At 41.7% G+C, this 9,334-nt stretch overlaps 1 protein-coding gene across 1 annotated transcript; it reads left to right on the plus strand.

Annotated features, from left to right (window-relative positions):
* The first annotated feature begins 1,170 nt into the window (after positions 1-1,170).
* Positions 1,171-9,070, plus strand: LOC130162014 (cerebellar degeneration-related protein 2-like). Its single transcript, XM_056365441.1, has 6 exons — positions 1,171-1,400; positions 2,262-2,374; positions 4,655-4,803; positions 4,908-5,075; positions 6,791-7,010; positions 7,218-9,070. The coding sequence occupies exons 1-6, from the start codon at positions 1,319-1,321 to the stop codon at positions 7,827-7,829; spliced, it is 1,344 nt and encodes a 447-aa protein (XP_056221416.1). The 5' UTR covers positions 1,171-1,318; the 3' UTR covers positions 7,830-9,070.
* Positions 9,071-9,334: the final 264 nt, after the last annotated feature.

Here is a 9,334-nt window from a genome sequence, read left to right on the forward strand (position 1 = left end):
GCAAACTGTATTTTAATGTTTGATATGGCCACTGTTGTATTCCCTATGGTAATCAAACTACTTCTTTATAATGTGGCCTAATCTCCACCATAGACCCGTATGTAAACTCTTAATCTGGATTCACAAAATAACATTTATCTCCTGCTATCAGATGAATTTGATGATGATGGTGATAAAGTACAATATTTATATGAAATGTAGGCTAATGTAAATAGTTCAAGTTGTGTTTTGTCGCTGCAGCGCCCCCGTGTGTTCACCGACACTGTGATGCGATTACCAAGGGTGGAACCAAAGGTGTGGTGAGCTGATGGTGAAACTCACATAGAGAGGCAGTGCAATACCGGAAGCATCTCGTTGTAATCTTCAAAATAAAAGCACAAAAGAAATGCACATCAGGAAAGAAATGTTAGAGTCCTTGGATTATTTGTTGGGTTAAACTTATATTCAAGTAAAAAATGCAACTTCTGAAGAAACTGCAGTGGGATTGCCAGTTTCTACTAAAGCTGAAGCTAAACTGTTTATATCCAACTGTTGTCATATCAGGACTGGATTGCCAAACAGGCAAAACCAGAGTTATGCTAATCCATATCCTTTTGGCCCTTTTGGCCTTGTCTCATTGAGGGACCCTGTGTAACAATCTATTTTAGGACCTTTATTGTTTACATTGTGTTCTTTTCTGTAATGTCCTGTTTTATTAAACTGCTTTTTTCAGTCTAAAGTAATTAACTGACAGAAAACCTTGGGCATGATAGCATTAGTTCATCATAGAAATACTGTGATGCTACAACTAACAAGCATTTTCAATACCACTACATGTAATAATTGACTGATTGTTTCATTTATAAAATTTCAGAAGATATTTACTGAAACCCAAGCGAACAGTCATTTCTTTGCATCTTTTTTGGAAATGTTGTGTCTGTTTTCTGTCCCTCTGTACATATTTCTAAGAAGTAATGTTAACAGCCACTCCATATGCCTCAGGTCCAGGGGCCCCCTGACTCCTTGGACCCCAATGGCCCTACACCCTGTGCCCTTTAGCCCCTTCAGAAATCAATCCCTTTCAGCCAGATTGCAACACGGTCACCAACGCTGCTTTTATTTTGAAGTGGAAAACCGGAAACATGTTCGCACGGCAGCAGCAGTTCAAAGCAGAGATCCGTCTGTCTGTCCGGTAATGAGCGCACACCGGTGCCGGCTGCAGGCGGGAAGACAGCAGCGTAAAGGACGCGCTCTGGACCGTTTCCTAAACCGTGTCTTTGTCATGTTCAAAAACCGGAATAATCCCTTGAAGTGTGTGTGAGCGTTTTTAGTCGTGAAGATGCTGACAGACATGATTGTTGAGGAGGAATTTGAGATCAAGGAGGAGGAACCGTGGTACGACAAGCAAGACCTGGAACATGGTACAATTTCCTTTCAGTCTTTGTCTTTGACCCTTTAAAGATAACATATTTAACATATTGATACTTAATCTCACAGTCAAATAACTCAAATATGCACATTACAACTGTAACACAGAGGTGTAATTCATGTGTATCATCTAAAAGAAAAAAAAAAACTAGCTATCAATCCCTGCAGATGCACAACAGAATACATTTGTAGGAATTTCCTCGCAATTATCTAAAACTAAAATGGTTATTATTTTGAATCAGCGTGTTTAATTTGTGTACAAGCTGTTTTGGTGGAGATGAAGCACCTTGCCGGCGGCAGGAAAAGGCAGAAGTCAGCAGGACACTCACATATGCGGCAAATTGAAAAAATAGAAAAGGTCTATCTGAAATGAAGAATTGACTTCCTTCGTCCCTTTTGTCTTCATCGCATGTCCTAACACTAAAGCTTATGTTTGTGTGTGAAATATTCCCACGTTCTGTGTCATATTTGTATCCCAGTTGTATCATTTTCACTATTTACTCTGGATTTTGTTAAATATCAGAGGGTGGATAAAACAAGGGGTCGGATAAATGTCAGAGGAAATTCATACCTGTGCATAAGAAATAAGCAGCAGTCCCTACCCATCAAAAACACCTTCAAGATCCATTTGCACTAATGTCTGTCAGTTAGTGAAGGTGGATAAACCATGTGGCACAAATTTAAAAAAGGAAAAAAAAAGAAAAGTGGGTTACTGGACTCCTGCCAGAAACAACAAAACCTTCCAAAGCTGCTTGTACAGTATAAGGTCCCCAGGTCTCCGCCAGTGAGACTAACCCATGAGCTCTGAAACACTGCTGTGCTTCCTTTCCCTCCTCGGTCCGTCTCCCCTGCAGACCTGCAGCTGGCAGCCGAGCTCGGGAAGTCTCTCCTGGAGAGGAACAGGGAGCTGGAGCAGGGGCTGCAGCAGATGTACTCCACCAACCAGGAACAGCTGCAGGAGATCGAGGTAAAAGAGCTGTCCGATATCCCTGTCACTAGTCTGACTTTCTTGTGTCTCTGTTAGACCTGGATATGCTGCGAGTAATGAGGCTGGACTGGGAAAAGTGGTCAAACTGTCAGTGAAGTTCCTGCTGTATTGAACTGTACAATCAGAGGTTTACATTATATTAGAAATGTCTCAATTTAGCCAAAAAGAAAAATACAACATGCTGCTGTGTAAGGACATAATCTCCGCTGGGGGTGGGGGGCATGTCCCCCTCATGCTGCTTTTTAATACCCTTGCGTCAGTCCTGAGTCTCCTCCAGTTATTTCTATACTCTGGCAGCGTTTACGCTTCACATGCAGTAGAAAGGGATTTCCTAACTTTTTTTGCCCCAGATTCTGCTTGTTTGGCAACATGCAAGCAGTCCAGCCTTGTGTGGAAGACTGCAGACACCACTAATGGCTAAAAAAAAAAAGGGGGTTAAAAATGTTTTTATTTACAGATAATTCTCCTGAAATGATGCTGGAACTGATCAAACATGATGCAGTAAAAGGCAGATCTCTTTGCAGTAATGATAGAAATAAAACACGTACTGAGTTTAAAGGTTCATTTTTGGAATTGGAAAGAGTTTTGCCAAATATTTTTAAATATTAGATAATAATAATAATATTTATCAGGGTCAAGTATAAGGTTTCTATGAATAAAATTATAGGTGATTATTGTTGTTATGCAGCTTTAATATTATGGAACGCATGATAAACAGCTCATTTAGAAGTCACTGTTTGTTAGTGGTGAGATTTTTATGAAATTAAGAAAAAAAAAACAACTTTTATATTACGTGTATATGCTTGTTTTGTTATTGTTGAAGAGCCTTTGACTTCATCGCCTCCCCCACTTTAGAAACCAGCCCTCCACCCTTCCTGCTGTGTACCTGTCGTCTCTCTGTGTATCCCCGTGTTCACATTTAGAGATGTACAAGCAGGAACTCAGCAGCAAAATCATTAATTCAAGGTCTTATTTCAAACTCAAGTGACAGAAACTCGATCTTAACTTATGCTTTAACAGATCTTTCTGGATTTTGAAGCCTGGTTTTAATTTCCTTGAATAGGGTCAGTCCGGGTTGTCTGGCAGTAAATCCCTCTATACATGTCACTGCTGACATGTAGATTTAATCTCTCTTAAGACCTGTGCTGGATACTTGTGACGTCACAGCTCTGATTCAAGCTCATTACCTGTGTTGTAATTGATCACCCGTTTCCCGTCGCATTTACTGTCACTCTTTACCCGGAATAAACAGAATCTAATGGAGCAGAAACGCTATGAAAACAACCCTTTTTAAAAATAGAACTATCCTCCCGAACGTTGACATACTGTACATACAACGTTACTCATTGACGTCTGACTGTTTATGTCCAGCGTATTTGTTTAGGTTGACATTGAACTGCTCTGCTGACGGCAGGTCTGTTGTCAGCGTGAAGTTGGTTTTCAGCAGGTTTCAGTTTGTGTGAGGAAAGGTTCAACGTGTCCTGGCTGCAACAGCTGATAAGATAAAGCTGTTCTTAAAGAAATTGTTCCACTGAGGGAGCTTTTAGAGACATTTAGGTGCTACTGGGAAATAAGCGTTTCCATTGTCTTACATTTCTTCAAAGTTGCATTCCTTAAAATTAGCACCTAAAACAGCTAATTAATAAGAATAATGATGATAATAATAATAACAGGGGTTTAGTTCCCTCATGAGCACCTTTTTAATTAATAGAAACTCCCGACTCTGCTGGTAATTTAACCTACTTATTATTTATTTGTTTGACTTGTCCACATATTTCATGTTTTATAGTAAAAAATATTACATTTAGCCTTGAATCGGAAAGAGGAGGTTTAAGACATGAAGTCCGTTTGTTGGGATGATGCCAGACACCCTTCAAGTCAGAGTCCATCATACAACATCTAACAACTTTTAAAAGAAAACTTAAAAACTACCTTAATACTGTGGATTTTTTCTCTCCCGCAGTATTAATTGTCATTTATATTTACTGATAATCAATTTCTCTTGTATTTAAAATACTTTTTTTGCAGTGTTTTTAATGTTCCTGTGTCTTTTTTTTTTATGTGTATTTATATATTTTTTTTATTCCAGTTTAATGTATAATATCAATCTATCCAATAATAATGATAACAGTAGACTGGATGTGTCATTATTATAGACATCTCAACAGATGCAACAAACTGTCCTTTCCCTCATGTCCTCACCCCCCGTCCCTCCCGCTCTCGTCTTCACACTTGTGTCTCTCTCTCTCTCTCCTCCAGTACCTGACGAAGCAGGTGGACCTCCTCAGGCAGGTCAACGATCAGCATGCTAAAGTGTACGAGCAGCTGGACGTGTCGGCCAGAGAGCTGGAGCAGAGCAACCACAAACTGGTTCTGGACAACCGGACGGCCCAGCAGAAGATCCAGGGGTGAGACGGGAGATGTAGAAGTGTTAGTGGGCAGATTCCCCTGGTTTCGGATTAAGATATCCCTCATCAGTGACCTAACAGAGCTCTGTATCTTCTCCGTGCAGGCTGACAGAAACGGTCGAGCTGCTGCAGACGCAGGTGGAGGAGCTGCAGCATCAGGTGGAAAAGCTGAAGTTGAGTCCTCAGCCTCAGAGGCCTCCGCACGGAGAGAGGCGGTCGCCCCGCGGCAGTCAGAGCGTATCCTGCCTGAAAGAGCTGCAGAACACACTCGGGTGAGGATGCTCGAAATGCTGCATTTACATCAGTGGTGCTGAAAATGATTAGTCAGTTAATCAAGTAGCAGACAGACATTAAATTAGAGAACAGTTTTGATAATCAATTAATCGTTTTAAATCAAAACGTGAGAATTTGCAAGCGCTGCTCTTCGCCGCACTCGGACGGGAGAAGAGATGAGAGGATTCGGCTCACAAGGGTCGAAAAAATTAATCAAACCATTTATTAACTTTTGATAAATTTAAATGAATTTAAATTATTAAATCTTAATTGCATTGTCACTGATCCAGAAGCTCTTTGTAAGCTTCAAGAAGGGAAAGAGCAAATCCCGTCTTCAGCTCTCCTCTCTGTATGTGTGCTAATCCTCCTCGCTGGCAGTCGGCCATGTCTACCTCACAGCGGTCTCAACGTTTCATGCTGCGGTCACTTCCTCTTAAACTTGGACCAAGACGAAGAAGTTCATTCACTGCCTGAGTTTAGTCTGTGTGTTGTGTAATCCTGCGAGGTCCGCTCCATTAAAAAACATCCAGGTCAGATGGTTGGAAACTTCACTGATAAAACACGACGGGGAGATACGAGACGGGTCCGAACGCGATGTAGATGAGGTTGGAAGGACAGAGGTCGAAGTCTGAGCCGGAGGGAACGAACATGTCTCAATATCTCTAATTGATTCTTCAGCTGATTTCTAATCGCCTTGGTTCTACTGATAAGTTCTTGTTTCTTCTGTGCTTAGTGTGCGTTTTCTCTTTATCTTACATCACCTGCTTTTGTGTTTCTCTTTTTTCCTGTTGTTCAGCTGTGTATTGGTTTGGCGTATTTTGGTTAAAAAAAGAAAATACTGTATACATAACATACCTGCAAAAATATACACAGGTATCCAAAACTGATGCAGTACATATTGGGATATTTATAGACAAATACAAATATTATAATAAACTTTTTTAAAAATGCATTAAAATCCCCACTGTTCGCTATAAAATATACATTTTCTGTCAGTTAGGCGTCACATGTACGTATCCTCTGTAAAAAGACTGAACCTGGCTCGTGACCTTTGGTACATGTTGTCATCATCTCGCTCCACTCTGCATTTCCTGTCACCTTTCACTTTGTAGTGAAAGTCACCTTATAATAAAGCAGACAAGTGTTGAAGATAAAATGCCAAGGTCAGTTGTAAAAGAGAGGACAAAGTATCAGCCTGCGTGGGTGATATAAAAGATACTGGTTGATTAAGAATAGGTGTTGAAATAATCTTCACTCAAGGTCCTCTTATTGGCCTGGTCTGCAGGTTTTGACTGTATCGCATGGTCTTCAACAGCAGATGTATTAAGTGTAGCCGTTGAAACATTTCATTATTGTGGTGTTTGTTAAGACCTATAGTCCATTCATTCTATGGATGGAAAGGTCAGTCTGTCGGACCACCAACTGGGCCCTCTCTCAGTTCCCTGTCTTTATGCTAAGCTAAGCTAATCAGCTGCTGGCTTTAGCTTCATGTTTACCTTACAAGAGTCTTCTCGTATTACTCTCAACAAGACAGAGAATATTCCTTTAAATAGACTGGTTGTTTACTTGACGATAGATGGATGATCAGCATTCATCATATTGTAAAATCATAAAATCCAATCAGAAACAAGGTCTATGAAAAAGTATGGTAATAGTAAACATGGGTTTATGACAAAAATCCATATAGTTTATAACTGTCTGTGTTTCTGTACAGGTACGACTACGATCCTGATGAACCCTCAGACGACCTCGTGTCCTCCGACGTGTCGTGGCGCGAGGAGGAGCAGGCATCACTGCGACAGTCCCTGCGCACCCTTCAGACTCAGTTTGCCAAGGAGCGTGCTCGGAGGGAGGAGGTGGAGCGAGGGGCGGAGCTGCTCGCCGGCGAGAACGCCACGCTGGAGCAACGGCTGACGAGGCTGGAGGGATGTCAGGTGTGATACATTAACAAATTTTTGAATAGGTGCAATTACATAAATATACACCAGTAATGTCAGATGAAAGGGTGAAAGATAATTCAACATTATTAACATATAAAGGAGAAAAAAGTTGCTGCTCTGCTCTTTTCTTTTTATTCTTGGATTCATTGCAGCATTCATTCACAGCATCGCTTTTCTAAATCACTCTTCTCTCTTCTTCAGGCCAGAGTGTTTGAGCTGGAGCGTGAGGCTGAAGAGCTTCGTCAGCTCTGGAAATCAGAGTCCTCTACAAGATCCTCCAGGCCGGACGTCATCCACAACCTGCTGCCGGACTCGGTGTTCCTCAACCCGGAGGAGGAGGCTGAGGGGGATGCAGATGTGGGCAAAAGCCCCAGGGTGCTGAAGCGCTTGGACAGCGAGCGGCTGATGAAGGCGCTGCAGATGCCCGACTCCCCCGACAGGATCTACGACCATGAGTGCTCCTGCGTGCGCCGAGCCGAGGTGGTGAAGTATCGCGGGATCTCGCTGCTCAACGAGGTCGACGCCCAGTACAGTGCCTTGCAGGTGAAGTACGATGAGCTGCTGCGCCGCTGCCACCTGGGGCCGCACGAGGACGAGCAGGACGGGCAGAGCCACAAATCGGTCCAGACCCCGTCCCTCGCCGGTGCTTGTCCTGCTCTGACGGACATGGAGGACTTTGAGGACGACTTCCACCAGCCGGAGTACAAGGAACTTTTTAGGGAAATTTTCTCCCGCATTCAGAAAACCAAAGAGGACCTGATTGAAAACAGGGGGAGATCCTCAGCTGGTGACGTGCTGCCTGTTTTGAATTAGTTGCTTCCAAAAAAAAAAAAAAAAAAGAAAAAGACCTGCTGCAAGATAAATCGCCATCTTCCAGTTGCAGAGCGACTCTTTGGAAAGACTTACTAAGTGTACACTTTACTGTACGTTATTTGCCCAGAAATGACCGGCAAAGGGGTTAAGACACAAGAGTGATGCAGGAACACGAAGGCCCAAACACCACCAGCTCACGTCTCAGATGTGGCTCATTTTGCACAGAAACACCAGTGCCTAACGCCGCCGTCTCTACTGTCCAATCGCTCTACCTCACTTTGCACAGCCCTGTTTTTAAACAAGCTCCTGAGGAAATCATTTCTGGGGAATAATCTGTCTCCTTTTCATAAGCTGTATCAGTAACACTTTATTTTAAAGGTCATGGTAGTTTCCTGTAATTCCCCAAAAAGAAATGGACAGACTTTTTTAAGTCCCAAATTAACATACCCCTTTCCAGGAAACTGGAATATTACTGTGAAATGAAAGATCTGTAAAACATAGTGCTACTGTTGTATCTGCTCTTTGTGTACTGATCTCCTATGGTCGAATGTGAACTTTTTCATTTATTTTTATTTTTCTTCTTTGCAACTATGGTAAAAAAAAATGTAGCTTTCTTGGTGATAGTTTTGACTAGGCCTATATGAACGACCAATGGAAAGGAGCGACCGATATAGCACCTGATGTTATATCGGTGAAGGAGGTGAAGTAAAAGCTGGTGATTCAAGGTGCTCAAATGTATTCGGATTTTTCTAATTGTAATATGCATTTCTCTTAAGTTCTACTTGATTATTGAATGTTAGGTTAGATGACTGTGAGTGAATGTTATATTAAAGGGAAGTTCGGAGATTTACCAAAATAATAACTCTATGTACCTGATAATGTAATGGCCTCCTGGTATATTAGCCTCAGGAAGCCACGTATGATTAGAAGCTGTTGCTTTTGCTGCCTGTCGTTCCCGTGTCCTTGTTTAAGCTTAAAGATTATGCACATATTTGTAGACGTCCTGTTAAATCACATTGAGATGCACTTTAGAATTGCACAGGCATTATTAATGCTCCTCCGACACTTTATATTTCTGTCTTGTGTAGTTAATGCAAGTGTGATGTGCTACTGTTTGAATCATATTCTAGACCTGAATAATCTGCAGTATGTATGTATGTACAATGTGTTTTTACCTGTTTCATGACTGGACCTCATAGGGAATGTTATTGCTCTGAGCCATAAACCATGAAGCAAGCTGAGACAGCAAATGTGTGTTTCTTTTTTTGCTGAGTCGGTCCATTGTAAAGAGGATTAGACTTTATGTATAGATTCTGTGTCACAGTCAAACCTGGACGTCATAGGTCTACTGTGAAAATGACAGAATAGTGTTTTTGCCGTCTGATGTGTTAAACTGCTTTAATGTCGGCCGTCCACACGTCCTGCTGGACTTCAGACAAACCCAACACATCAGCCTAAAAATAAAACTGACCAAAGAATAGGCATTAACAATTCAAATTAGTTTC

Source organism: Seriola aureovittata, chromosome 21 (genome assembly GCF_021018895.1).
Source record: "Seriola aureovittata isolate HTS-2021-v1 ecotype China chromosome 21, ASM2101889v1, whole genome shotgun sequence".
Classification (NCBI taxonomy): Eukaryota; Metazoa; Chordata; class Actinopteri; order Carangiformes; family Carangidae; genus Seriola; species Seriola aureovittata.

Bases quoted from the DNA above. Each gene is read 5' to 3' on its own strand.
- LOC130162014 (XM_056365441.1), top strand. From the start codon at position 1,319: ATGCTGACAGACATGATTGTTGAGGAGGAATTTGAGATCAAGGAGGAG. The intron at 1,401-2,261 runs GTACAATTTCCT...TCTCCCCTGCAG, and splicing joins CAAGCAAGACCTGGAACATG to ACCTGCAGCTGGCAGCCGAG. The intron at 4,804-4,907 runs GTGAGACGGGAG...TTCTCCGTGCAG, and splicing joins GCCCAGCAGAAGATCCAGGG to GCTGACAGAAACGGTCGAGC.